The sequence below is a fragment of the Zalophus californianus genome, chromosome 3, assembly GCF_009762305.2.
Source record: "Zalophus californianus isolate mZalCal1 chromosome 3, mZalCal1.pri.v2, whole genome shotgun sequence".
In the NCBI taxonomy this organism is placed as follows: Eukaryota; Metazoa; Chordata; class Mammalia; order Carnivora; family Otariidae; genus Zalophus; species Zalophus californianus.
This window is the reverse complement of record NC_045597.1, coordinates 11326924-11341147: the sequence shown is the minus strand read 5'-3', so window position 1 is coordinate 11341147 and position 14224 is coordinate 11326924. Positions and strand designations below refer to the sequence as shown.

The 14224-nt window shown below is 39.6% G+C and overlaps 1 protein-coding gene across 4 annotated transcripts in view; it reads left to right on the top strand.

Moving 5' to 3' along the window:
* The window catches only part of PCCA (propionyl-CoA carboxylase subunit alpha), a 394205-nt gene that overhangs the window by 55880 nt on the left and 324101 nt on the right, over nucleotides 1-14224 (top strand). For all 4 annotated transcript variants that reach the window (XM_027588123.2, XM_035726502.1, XM_035726503.1 and 1 more), the window contains 2 exons: nucleotides 11181-11294; nucleotides 13106-13159. In XM_027588123.2, coding sequence (XP_027443924.1) covers nucleotides 11181-11294; nucleotides 13106-13159 — 168 coding nt within the window. The remainder of the gene's footprint in view (nucleotides 1-11180; nucleotides 11295-13105; nucleotides 13160-14224) is intronic.

Genomic DNA, 14224 nt, shown 5'->3' with positions numbered 1-14224 from the left:
AGCACTGGCCTCTCAAGAGCTGTGGTTTACTCTGATCTTTACTGTGAGATTTTACTTTCCTTGCAGGCCAACAAGTTAACTCTCATGGTTTCATGGTGCTGATAGAAGGTAAAAGGTGGCTGGGTCAGGCACGAAGGACCGTTTACTCCTCACAGCCATGGCAGTGGTCAGAGTGTCAGCATTTTTTTTTTTTTTTTTAAAGATTTTATTTATTTGACACAGAAAGAGAGCACAAGCAGGGGGAGTGGCAGGCAGGCGGAGAGGGAGAAGTAGGCTCTCTGCTGAGCAAGGAGCCCGATGCGGGGCTCGATCCCAGGACCCTGGGATCATGACCTGAGCTGAAGGCAGCTGCTTAACCAACTGAGCCACCCCAGGCGCCCCAGAGTATCAGCATTTTTGCTCTGGTTCCCCAAGTCCCAGTTTCCAGAAGGTGATATGAAGAGGGTCAGATGATACCTGCACATGAAATGGTTTGCTCTTAGCCTGCTTCTCACATAGTGAATCTTTTATAAATGGACTATTAGCATCTCTGCACTCTGCCCCGGAGTCAGACACTGTCCTCATCTAGGGCTGTTGGCTATTCGAACACTTGTGCAAATATACTTCGAGCCAAAAGGCAGTTGGTGCCTTGCTCATATCATGTGCAGAGAAAATATTCAGGGAAAGTTTTTGCCAACTAGAGTCAAGGATTCAGCATGTTTTGTAGCAAGCAGTAAACAAATGAGTGCCCCTCCATCAGGAAGCAAGTAGCTCTAGAATAGTCATACTGTGGGTGCTTGCTTGTTTTACTTAGTTGCCTAGCTTATGTGACTAGCTGCAGAAACTGCTCAGGATCAAGGGGTGGTATAGACTTTGCCATTTGGAACACTCGGCAAGGATGTTTGGGGTGGTCAGATCCCCTGGTGAACTGCCTGTACAAAAAGTATGTAACGACCAGTTATTTCCGTCTTTGACTCTGAGAACCTCTAGGATTGACCTGGCCGTATTCTAATGAAATTGCTACATCCAGTTCACTAATCTGGTTCTTATTAAGAGGAATTGAGTTGGTGCTTCTGGCAGTGACTATATTTGAGATATTATTACAAGTAATAGTTATTGATATTACAAAATACAGTGGTTTTAGGGGCATCTAGGTGGCTCAGTTGGTTAAGCGTCCGACTCTTGTTCTCAGCTCAGGTCTTGATCTCAGGGCTGTGAGCTCAAGCCCTGCTTTGGGTTCCATGCTGGGTATGGAGACTACTTAACAACAACAACAATAATATACAGTGGTTTAAATAGGATGACTTTCAAATGTTCTCTCACATAACATCTAATAATTTTAGGTTAGGCATGCCAGTGTATTTCCAAGGATGTCCAGGGGCTTTGGTTATTGCTCTGCCATCCCCTAGGGCGGGGATGGACAAATTTTGCCTATAAAGACTCAGAGTAAATATTTTAGATGGCTGCCCCAACTACTTAACCTTGCAGTTATAGCACAAAAGATGCCACAGACAGTAAGTAAATGAATAGGTGTACCTGTGCTCCTGTAAGACTTTTTTTTTTTTTTTTTTTTTTTTACAAAAGCAGACATTGGGCTGGATTTGGCCCAGTGTCCCTTGCCCTAGGAAGTTGTTTTAGTTTGCATCATTGAACTTGATTACTACAACATATGTGTTCTAGATTAAGGGAAAGAACATGGCCAAAATTCAGAAAATATGCTTATATGTAAGTTGTAGAGAATTTGCTTGTTGCACATTTCACTTTCTGATCCCAGTGACTCAAACTCTCTTAGTCTGGTAAATCTTGTCTCTACCTGGGCAGTCATGTGCCATGGGAACAGGGACATGAAGGTTTTTGGGCACAGTGGTAGTGTGCCACAGTGGTATGATGTCTCATATATTTTAAACTCCTTAGAACAGAGAGGCATGAACCCATGTGTTCATTTAAAGTACATTGTAGGTCCATTCAGTTCCTCTTACTGGGAGTCAGCACTCCAGGGATGGCTTTTTTTTTTTTTTTAAAGGTTTTATTTGAGAGAGAGAGAGAGAGAGAGAGAGAGAGAAAAACTGCACACAAGCAAGGAGAGGGACAGAGGGAGAGGGAGAAGCAGACTCCTGAGCAGGGAGCCTGATATGGGGCTCTATCCCAGGACCCTGGGATGATGACCTGAGCCAAAGGCAGACACTTAACTGACTGAGCCACCCAGGCACTCCAGGGATGGCTTTCCCTCCCCCACCGCCAAGGGATGGCTTTTAAAAGCATTTACAACTTTCTGTATCTCAGTCAAGACTAAATTCTTTTTTTTTTTTAAGATTTTATTTATTTATTTGAGACAGAAAGAGAGAGAGAGAGAGAGAGAGAGAGCGAGCACATGAGAGGGGGGAGGGTCAGAGGGAGAAGCAGACTCCCTGCCTAGCAGGGAGCCCGATGCGGGATTTGATCCAGGGACTCCAGGATCATGACCTGAGCTGAAGGCAGTTGCTTAACCAACTGAGCCACCCAGACTCCCAAGACTAAATTCTTAAGTAAGTGGGTTTTCACTGGTTGACATTCGTTTAATATTTAGCAGTATGGATATTAGAATTGGATGCTTATTACTGGAATTAGTGCTATTCAAGATATTTGGATTGGCTGAAATATTTGAGACCTTTCACCCTTGAACAGACATGATACAAGAATTTAGTAAGGCTTTTATCTCTAGGGGTGGTGCCTTGCACTTGATTTCCTTATTTTTGATATCCCACCATCAGCGAGGAGGATTTCTGATTGCCTTATAGCAACTATAAAGATAAAATCATGCTTTTGGAGTTTTATTATGCCTCCCTTGGTGACATTTTTATGCAAGTTGGTGATTTGACAAGAATTGGGATTTTATGCAGCATGTGAAACAGGCTGTATGCTTTTTTTTTTTTTAAGATTTATCTATTTTATTAGAACGCGTTATCAGGGAGAGGGGCAATAGGAGAGGGAGAGAATCCTCAAGCAGATTCCCCACTGAGTGCTTGATCCCAGGACCCTGAGATCAGCACCTGAGCCAAAACCAAGAGTCAGATATCCAACTGACTGAGCTACTGAGGTACCCTATGCTGTATGCTGTCTTGCTGAGAAATGTTTGTTTAATAAATGTATGTGTGGCAGACTTTGGACTGAGAGTTGCTTTTGTTACTAACTTTTTAGCAAGATGGGTTAAAGTAGTAACTAATCCTTACCCAACTTTTCCTGTTCAACTTTTTGGTGTCTGCCACCAAAAGACCTTAATTAAGAGTTGTGTATGACCAAGTTGGCTTAAATTTGTTCATTGTTTTCTTTTCCAATTTTGTGGTAAGGACATTCAAGATCAGATCTAGCTTCTTAACAGTGTACAATACATTATTGTTAACTGTAGTTAAACAATGTTATATAGCAGATCTCCAGTGTTTATTCATCTTATGTATCACTGGAACCATGCCTCTTGGTAACTCCCCATTTCCTCCTTCCCTCACCCCTGGTAACCACCATTCCAGTCTTTGATCTTAGGAATTGGACTTATTTTAGATACCTCCTGTAAGTGGAAACCTGAAGTATTTTGTCTATTTCACTTCGCATAATGTCCTCAAGTTCATCCATGTTGTCACATACTGCAAAATTTCCTTTTTTTAAAGAGACTGAATAGTATTCAGCTGTGAGTGTATCTATTTGCTTTATCTCTTTAGCTGTGAGTGGACATTTAGATTGTTTCCAAACACATCTTAACTCTTGTGGATAGGGCTGCAATGAACCTGGGAGTGCTAATAGCTCTTTGAGATCCTGATTTCTTTTTTCTTTTCTTTTCCTTTTTTTTTTTTTAAAGATTTTATTTATTTATTTGAGAGAGAGAGACAATGAGAGATAGAGAGCACGAGAGGGAAGAGGGTCAGAGGGAGAAGCAGACTCCCTGCTGAGCAGGGAGCCCGATGTGGGACTCGATCCCGGGACTCCAGGATCATGACCTGAGCCGAAGGCAAGTCGCTTAACCAACTGAGCCACCCAGGCGCCTTTTTTTTTTTTTTTTTTTTTAAGTAAACTCTGCCCCTGGCTTGGGGCTCAGACTCATGACCCCCAAGATCACAAGACACACGTTCTACCGGCTGAGCCATTGAGGCACCCCATGGTAGTTCTTTATTTTTTTGAGGAACTTCGTAGTGTCTGACATAGAAGCTGTGCCATTTTGTTGGCATAAAGTTCTTTCACAACAAGGATTTTGAAATTAATGAATGTCAGCAATACTTGGCTGTCTTACTAGATTTCTTTTGTTAGTTTGCTTTCCCGTGCTTCCAGTGACCATTTTCAGCCCTTTTTATAATCTTCTTACACCACCAGTGACTCCTCTTTGAGTGTTCTTGTCTCTTGATTACACACAAAATAGCAACTGCCAAAAGCCGGAGCCTTTAGTTTCTGTCAACAGATCTATAAATCTACCTGTATTTATGCCCATTCTTGGCATCTTCCCACCATTAGGAAGGAAAGACACATTCTTGATCGTATCTCTGCTGCTTTCTCTGCAGTGGTGGCTCGAGAAGGTCTTTGGAGAAGCCCTTCCAGGCAGCACGGCAAATGGGGAGTGGGTACTTGGGGAGCTTGTTTTGAACTGCATAACAAGCTCTGTCCTTCTCTGTCTCCTGTTTGTCTTTCCTGTCTGCTTTTCCTTTTTTCTTTTCTTTTTTTAATTTTATTTTTTAGAAAGATTTTTATTTGAGAGAGGGAGAGAGCAAGAGAGAGAAAGGACGAGTAGGGGGAGGGGCAGAGGGAGAAGTGGACTCACTCTCAGTAGAGATCTCTCCCCCACAGACTCGGGGCTCGATCCCAGGACCCTGAAGATCCTGACCTGAGCCGAAGGCAGACACTTAACTACCTGAGCCACCCAGGTGCCCCCTCTTTCATCTTTTTCCTTTTTAAATCCTGGCTTATATTTTGCGGGGGTGGTGGTGGAGATGAGCTCTATCCCTTTCCCTGTCTTCTGCTTCCCCATATCTCCTAGCTCTGCCACTTGATTGTCAATGTGAATTATTTCATCTCCTTACTTTTAAGCTCCTTACTTTTCAAGGGCATTTGTTCAAGTTTTTCCTAAGAAAAACTCCACTTCAAACCTTTTCTCAGCTATCATTCTGTCTCTCCCAACCTTGACAAGTAACCATATAGATAGCCCCTGCCCCACCCTTTCATACTTACCTCTGCCTCCCCCCTTCCCCATTCCACAATCCATTTCGCTGTGGTCTTGGTACATTGACATTGCTTTTGCTAAGGTTTTGCTTTCATACTTCTTGTCTCCTCTCCCCTACTCCATCCTTCCCATTGCTCCCTGATGCTTCTACCAGGTGTCAGTGGTAAGAGAATGTGGTTCTAGTCATGGTGCTTTTCATTCTTTTTTTGTTTACCATATTCTCAGAAATGCATCCCTGCCAAATAAAGACTCAACAAACTCTTTGGTTTCATAATTGGTTCTGGGACAGTTCCCTTTACTGATAGGAAAACAGGATTTTTTAAAAAAATTCTTTATTTAAATTCAATTTAGTTAATGTATAGTATATTATTAATTTCAGGGGTAGGGGCGCCTGGGTGGCTCAGTTGGTTAAACATCGGCCTTCAGCTCAGGTCATGATCCCGGGGTCCTGGAATCGAGTCCCGCTTGGGCTCTCTGCGCAGTGGAGAGTCTGCTTCTCCCTCTCCCCCTGTCTCTCCCCTGCTTGTGGTCTTTCTCTCTCTCTCTCTCTCAGATACATACATAAAATCTTTTAAAAAAAATTTCAGGGATAGAATTAGTGATCCATCAGTTGCATATGACACTCAGTGCTCATTACATCAAATGCCCTCTGTAATGCCCATCACCCAGTTACTCCTTCCCCTCACCCCTGCCCCCTCCAGCAACCCTCAGTTTGTTTCCTAGAGTTTAGTGTCTCATATGGTTTGCCTCCCTCTCTATTTTCATCTTATTTTTCCTTCCCATCCCCTATGTTCATGTTTTGTTTCTTTTTTTTTTTTAAAGATTTTATTTATTTATTTGAGAGAGAGAGAGAGAATGAGAGATAGAGAGCATGAGAGGGAAGAGGGTCAGAGGGAGAAGCAGACTCTCTGCCGAGCAGGGAGCCCGATGTGGGACTCGATCCCGGGACTCTAGGATCATGACCTGAGCCGAAGGCAGTCGCTTAACCAACTGAGCCACCCAGGCGCCCCATCTGTTTTTTGTTTCTTAAATTCCACATGTGAGTGAAACTCATACGGTATTTCTTTTTCTGACTTATTTTGCTTAGTGTAACACCCTCTAGTTCTATCCACGTCCCTGCAAATGGCAAGATTTCATTCTTGATGGCTGAGTAATATTCCTGTGTGTGCGTGCGTACGCGCGCGCACACACACACCACATCTTCTTTATCCATTCATATGTCAATGGACATCTGGGCTCTTTCCATAGTTTGGCTTTTATGGACATTGCTGCTATAAAAATTGGGATGCGTGTGCCCCTTCGAATCACTATGTTTCTATTCTTTGGAAATACCTAGCAGTGCAATTGCTGGATTGTAGGGTAGCTCTATTTTCAACTTTTTGAGGAACTCTTATACTGGGAAAACAGGATTTTAGAAAATAGATTGAGAGTTTTGCAACTAGACAAAACCCATTCTCTTTTCCCTGTAACTTTTAATTTTACCATTTTGAAAATTATGTAAGTTTTAACAGAAGAAAAATAGTAAAGTCACTAACTCTGCCATCCAAAAATCACAAATAAATGTGTCATGGTGCTACACATACAGTTTTACAAAATGGATTCAAAGCAAATATAGTATTTACTGATTTTGAAAAACCATTTTTTTTAAAAAAGATTTTATTTATTTGATAGAGAGCGAGTGAGTGCACAAGCAAGGGGAGCGGGAGAGGGAGAAGCAGGCTCCCTGCCCAGGACCCAAGGATCATGACCTGAGCCTAAAGCAGATGCTTAACTGACCAACCAAGATGCCCCTGAAAAATCATTATTTTGTAGGAATGAATTGTCTTTCTAGAAGGATATGCCAGAATGCTAGTCTGTTGACATTTGTATAAGTCTCTTTAGATACATTGTATAGAATAGGGAAAAAGGTTCTCCCCCGCCCCCTTAGAAATCTGGTTTAAAAATGGTTTTTCTGGGGGTGCCTGGCTGGCTCAGTTGGTTGGAGTGTGTGACTCTTGTTGTTGGGGTTGTGAGTTCAAGCCCCATGTTGGGTGTAGAGTTTAGTTCAAAAAAATAAAATCTTTAAATTGATGCAGTTGGCCTTCTTTTCTTTACCTTTTCAGTCTTAAGGGTGACTTTTGCTTGTTAAAGAATTGGGTTCAATCTGGTGGATCCTGAAACCTGGACAGATTGTATGAGGCATTGCTATTCTAGGGCAAAGAGAACATCTACATTCTCTCATCCTGGCAGTGTCTCACCTTGTGTTCACATTGGGTGATAGCCCAGGGAAGACTCAAGTATTCACGAACACGGTAGAGAGTGCCCACCTAGGTACAGTCTTCTTGGGTGATAGGTTTCAGAAGAAAGCCCTCGCAGCGTGAGGAAACATCTTCAAAGCTGCTTCTCTTCCCTGTCTTCCACAGTCTCTATTAGTGTAGAAGGTATTTAAAAGCTTTCACTCAGATCTGGTCTAGTGTACTTTTTTTTAACACTAAGGTGCAATGTTTTTGACCAAACAGTATCTTTTTCAAGCATATCTGACGCATCTATGGTCTAATATGAAATTTTCATTAACTCAGTTTTTTAAAATTCACGCACAATTTTTAACCTATCTGTATCCAAGTGTTTAAAGTCATTTAAAGAAAGTCAACGAGGAACATGATTTTTTTCAGTTCTGTAAGTTGAAAAACACTTTGTTAGATTATTTGGAAAATAAAAGGCTGGTTCAAGTAATTTTTTCTATTTAACAAAATTTAAAATCTAAAACTAAAATTTAAAGCTTGAGGAAATTAATCTTCAAAAACCTATTGGAAAAGCTTCTGAAGACTACTTCATACTTAAAATCTTTTTTTCTTTCTGAAACTTGTAGCCAGCAGGATCCTAGTTAATTGATTAGTTCAGTTTAAACTTTTCCATGATTGTTACATATTACTGAAGTATTAAAAAAAGAAATTTATATTTTTCAAGATGTTGAAATTCTTGAAACATAAATCCATCTAGTCAGTGTAGGCAGTGAAAAGTCGCTCTTCAGAAGGAACACCTATATGGCTTGAATGCAGTTGGTTTCATATTAGTAACCCAGTGAAATAACCTCAGGCATTTAGTACAATAATAACAACAAAATTGAAATTTGCGCTTCAAAAGTTTAGAAAATTTTTCTTTCCTGATTGACTCATAAGTAAGTATCTCTTTGGGAACTAAGGCAGCAGAGGATTCTAGGTTTTTTTTTTTTTTTTTTCAAACGGCTTTGCCCAGGATTTTTGCTAATACTGACCCTGTGCTTCACTTTGGGTTTGTTAAGATGCTAGTGTAGCTTCTACCCTAAAGAAAGGTTTGTTTCTGAGAAATAAAAGAAACCAATCAACCATTTAGAAACAGCATGTTTTGCCTTTTCTTTGTAAAGCCCGTAAGCAGTTTTGACCTGCTTTTGACATTAATTTATTTGAATGTTTATTTGAACAATATTGATCATCTGCTAAAATATGTTAGGCCCTGAGCTAGATTCTCAGTATGTTTACAGTTCGTGATAACAGGAAACATGTCTATTAAGATGTTAGTTATAAAACAAAAGGATGCAAAATTATATATGCCGTATGGTTACAAAGTGTATTTAGAAAAAAAGACTAGTCAAGGGGACGCCTGGGTCGCTCAGTTGTTAAGCGTCTGCCTTCTGCTCAGGTCATGATCCTGGGGTCCTGGGATCGAGCCCCGCATCGGGCTTCCTGCTCAACAGGAAGCCTGCTTTTCCCTCTCCCACTCACCCTGCTTGTGTTCCTTTTCTCGCTCTCTCTCTGTCAAATAAATAAAATCTTTAGTATTTTGATAGTCTTTTTTTTAATTTAGATTCTCCTCTTTTACTTTTTGATGCATGTTTATTATAAAAATTTTGGACATAAATATACACACATATGTGTGTGTGTCTTTTAATTTCTTCCCATACAACCTTCAGTTCCCATATGTATTGCTAAGATTGGAGAATTTTTAATTTGCGATAGACTTTCACCTCAAAGACAATGGCTTAGGGGTGCCTGGGTGGCTCAGTCCTTTAAGCATCTGCCTTTGGCTCAGGTCATGATCCCAGGGTCCTGGGATCGAGTCCCACATCGGGCTCCCTGCTGAGCGGGGAGCCTCCTTCTCCCTCTCCCTCTGCTGCTTTCTCTGCTTGTGCTCTCGCTCTGTAAAATAAATAAATTAAAAAAAAAAAGACAATGGCTTAACAATGAAAGTTATTAAATAAACTGCCATCCATGTGTATCTATGAGTTAATGAGCTTTTAGCACATAACGTGCTGGGAGTGATTTAAAAAGGAATTTAAGACCTAACTTCTGCCTTTCAGGACCTTCTAATCTGGTGGAGGAGAGTGTCTGAGTTGTAACAATCTATAAAGCAGTCAGAATAACGTTGCTAGGCAGGATGCAATTAAATGCCAAAATTTGTGCTAAGTACTATCAGAGTTCAGATTAAAGGAGATTCATCTGAAGCTGAAGTACCTGGGAAAGACCCAGTGGTAGAAGTGAAACTTGTGCATCTTTAATAGTAGGTAGTACTTGTTGGTGAATAAAATACACAGAATAAATGTGGATTTAACTTACTTTATCCCCACCTGGCTAATGCATTCTTTTTAAAGGATTGCTCAGTGTTCAGTTCCTTTCTTACAGAAAAAAAAAAAACAAAAAACTACAGCCACAATTACAACAAAGTTGCTAGTAAGAGGGCCTGAACTGGGCAGGCGCAATAGAGGAGGAGGTTCTGGCCTGAGGGGAGAAGAACAACTTGAGATTGGTGGGGGGGGTGGGGGAGCAAGGCAAAAATAACCACAAGGAGAGCCTTGCTTTGAACATGGGAATATTTAGGATCCCTTTGTGAGCCTCGCTGCTTTTCTTTGCAGGGGACATTATTAAAGATATTACAGAGTGTATATATTTGGGTATTTTTCATTAAAATATTGATGTGTAAATCTCTTGGGCATGATAATTTTTTTACTTATTGGAAAATATTGAATCGATAACTTTCTAAAAGATGACTTAATTGGTTTTATTTTTTATAGATGTCATTTAAAACAACATGCTTCTTAAAAATTCATGGCTGAAGAATAGAACTTACCAATACTCAAAAGTATTTTCCATCTTAGACTTTTTTGGGGGGTGGGGTCATAAAAGTCCAGGTAGTATAGGTGCTCTAGTTTTTATGTCTGCCTTGTAAAATAAAGTTAAATGGATTAGAAGTTCCTTAAACTGGAAAACTGTTAGGGAAAGCCATTTCAAAGATACATGAATCCTGTTAGCATTTTAAAAGAATAGTTTCTTTCAGAAATAAGTTACTCTTTTCAGTAGTGAATGCCTCACCTCAAGCAAAAATAGGTGTAAGAAGGTTGTACAGTGAGTAGACTTAAAAATGGAGCATATATTTCTAAGTTTTAAGTAGACTTAGAATTAATGCATATATCAGCTCTTCTAAGAGTAAAGGTAAAAATGGATGAGGATCAAATATGAGAGTATTTAAATGATTGTCAAGATTTTCTGGCTCGTTGATATTGAAGTCTTTAGTTCTGGACTTTAATTTGTACCTGGTGCTGACCTGATGCTGTGCAGGGACACTCACTGCATCCCTTCATTCAGTTTCTCTATAATTATCCCCACTTCCTGGGGAGCTTGCTTAGAACTGGGCATGAGTGCTTGTTAGGAAAATATTGGACTACTCTGGCTACATGTAACAGGGTAGTTTTTGATATAAGATTTATATGTAGATGAACTGAATAGGGGGCCAACGTTTGCAGGGGTTTTATTTAATCAAATTGGTAGGGAATATTATGGAAGTTCTCTGGCTAGACAATGATTAGGCTTGTAATAAATGAAAGTCATGGTTAATATAGTTCCTGAGCTGATAAAGAACAGTTACACTGTTCTTTTTTTAGTGCACTTTCAAAAAGACCTGACTACTTAAACAAGGGAAACAATCACATTTGCAATTTTGTGTATATTCACAAATGACGGGATTTCTTTTTGCTGGGAGCATCTGTTAATGCAGAGATTTGTCTCTTCAGGTTCATGTGAAAATGGCGGACGAGGCTGTCTGTGTTGGCCCAGCTCCCACCAGTAAAAGCTACCTCAACATGGATGCCATCATGGAAGCCATTAAGAAAACCAGGGCCCAAGCTGTGAGTCTGAATGAATCTATCTACCGCAGCTGTTTCATATATAGTGAGCAGAAAGCTAGAGTTTGTACTCAGAAAAAAAAAAAAAAAATAAAGAATGATTGAAAATGCTGTTGCAGTTAGTTCATGTCACATGAGTTAAATGTGGCCGAATTCGCTACTGGAAATCAAAGGCTTTGTAGCATCTGGCAGAGTTGGTCGCTGATCCTGCAGGTGGCTGTTGGATTCAGCTTTCACACCAGGGAGCAGTTTCAGTTCATTTCCAAATTTGTTAGGGGAAAAAAAAAAAAAGAAAAATCCTAATTAGTTTTGAGTATTAACCCTTTCAGTGCGATAAGAACATTAAAAAAAAATCTGTGTTATGAATAGGATTCAAAAGATTCTTGTTTTAAATTGTTTTAATCATTTAAAAATTACGTATACCTGGTTACACTTCCAGAAATAAAAACTATGCAATTGATAATGTCAGTAGAAGACACTTAACTTACAGGGAGAAATCAGTAATTCTTCCTGTCTCCAATTTTGTCTGAATGGGGTGGAATCCAGGGAAGAATCTGGTTTCTGACATCAGGAATTGTGTGGTGGTGGGGGTGGGGGTGGGGGTGGGGTGTGTGTGTGTGTGTGTGTTAGATCAGAGAACTAATTATATATAATGTTGCAAACTATGCAGCGTTATCTCTGAAATTGGATGGAAACAGCCAACACCAGCAATTAGCCTGGAGTGCTTCAATTAGTGTTCACATGTCTTGTGAAAGAAATGTTTTAGTAAGATACATATTTAAATAAATAACTGAATTCATGAACCCATATTATAGATGTTTACAGTTTATTATCAGAGTTAATGAAGGTAAAACTCTTAACCCTTTAACGATAGCTTGTCAGAATACAATGTTTTGTTAAATGTTTCTATAAAACGCAATTGTGGAGTGAAACTCTTTACCTGTGATGCAGTTGTTTAAATTCTATACCAGGTTCATAAAACATTTAAAAATCTCAGATGTGTAGCTACTTCTAGATTATGATATTGGCTCCTTGCGAAATTTGGCTTTCCTTACAGTAGAATTGTTTTCCTGGAAATATGTTCAGTCTTGATTGATAATAGGCTAAATTTGTTCGAACAGTGTGATAGGCCAGGATGATAGAATAGAACTTAAATCATAGCAACATGGTTTGTGAGGGGATAGCATAAAGTGGTTATGAATGGTTAAGTGGGCCACGGAGGGAAAGAAGAGTACATGTTAGAAGAAAAAAATTCAGTGTATAAAGAAAAAGTAAAACCAGATTTCGACTTTAGTTTTGACCAACACTGCTCATTGGGTGGCTGAGGGTATTCATGTGGTCAGGAATAAAATATGTTAGTTGGCTTAGCCAGATTTTTTGAAAGCAGCATTTCCCGGGACTGTAAAGAAAGGGGAATTAGGAGTTTTTCATCTGTCTCACAAATGGTTTCTTTTAACCTTATTCTTTGGCCCACCAACCATTAAAAAATTTGGCTTAAGGCCAAAATTAGCCTCAGAAAAAGTAGGGAGAGTTCAGGTTGTGTTCAAATACATAGATATAGGTGACTGGCAGATTTGTAGGTCCGTGGTCCTGATTATGGTTAGGACAAAGGTAGTGTGCTGTAAGTGCATATCAGGCAGTTTCTTGGAATTTGGGTCTGTACTCAGGAATGTGTGTTGGAACTGTCAGTATGTAGGCGAAGTAACCTGACTCCATGCCCTTAAAATATGAACACATGAGTGCACTCTCTATGTTGCTTATAAAGGTTTTGTGATATGATAAAATTGAAAGTGCTTTTTGTTTTCATTTCTAAGGTACATCCAGGTTATGGATTCCTTTCAGAAAACAAAGAATTTGCCAAATGCCTGGTAAGTTTGTAATGAACCAGAATCTGTTAACTTGTATTTCAGAAAGCAGTATAATGGTGTTACTTTTGTAACTGTGGGTAGTGATGAATGACAGATATTTTAAAAAATTTTATTATTTGAGAGAAAGAGAGAACACGAGCAGAGGGGTGGGGGGGGGGCAGAGGGAGAGGGAGAAGCAGACTCCCCGCTGAGCAGGGAGCCTGACAAGATGCTGATCCCAGGAGCCTGGGATCATGACCTGAGCTGAAGGCTGGTGCTTAACCCACTGAGCCACCCAGGCGCCCCTGAATTATAGAATTTTAATTGACCTGTCAGTTCTTTGAAAATTATTTGTGAAAAGTGAAGAGTTTTTATTCTGTAACCCGGGTCTTGGTTTGAAGAATAAAAGTGGAAAAGTTATAAAATCATCTTTATACCTAATGAATGACACCAAGTTTGTTATATATTTTATGGATTTTTAAAAAATTCAGCTCTTTAGGTTTGTAGCTACCTGTGTCAAGGAGTCCAGTGATTTATTATTATACAAGAACATTATTTCTCTTTTCATTGCATATTGTGGCATTTAAGATCAAATCTTACTGCCTTCTCTATTTTGGGAAAAGGTTTATGCACGATCTGAGTCTCTTTCAGATATTACCACCCTGATTGGGTGAACTGAATTGATTTCTCATGTGTGTATTTATAACTACATTCAGGATTTTCAGGTGCTAAAATAGGATTTTGAATGTTTCGAGAAGCTGATTACATCAGTTATCCCAGGTGGTATCCTACTTTATTATTCTAATATGTTATACTTCGTTTCTGTGAAATGCTTGTGTTTTGTTCTTTCATGGACTCAAAATTATTTATGACTGTAATTTTCTAGATGACATTTCCACTTAAAATCCATAAATTTAACTTGGACAGTTTTTAAGAACCAAGAGTTCTAGTTTAGAATGATCTATTTTAACCAAGTGAGAGATTAAAAACTCGGGCCTGAAGATGAAACTGAGGCCTGCAGAAATTGTGATGTAAGGTGATATAGCTGATGGTATTAAGTGTGTGGAGAGGGCAGATTAGGTGGAA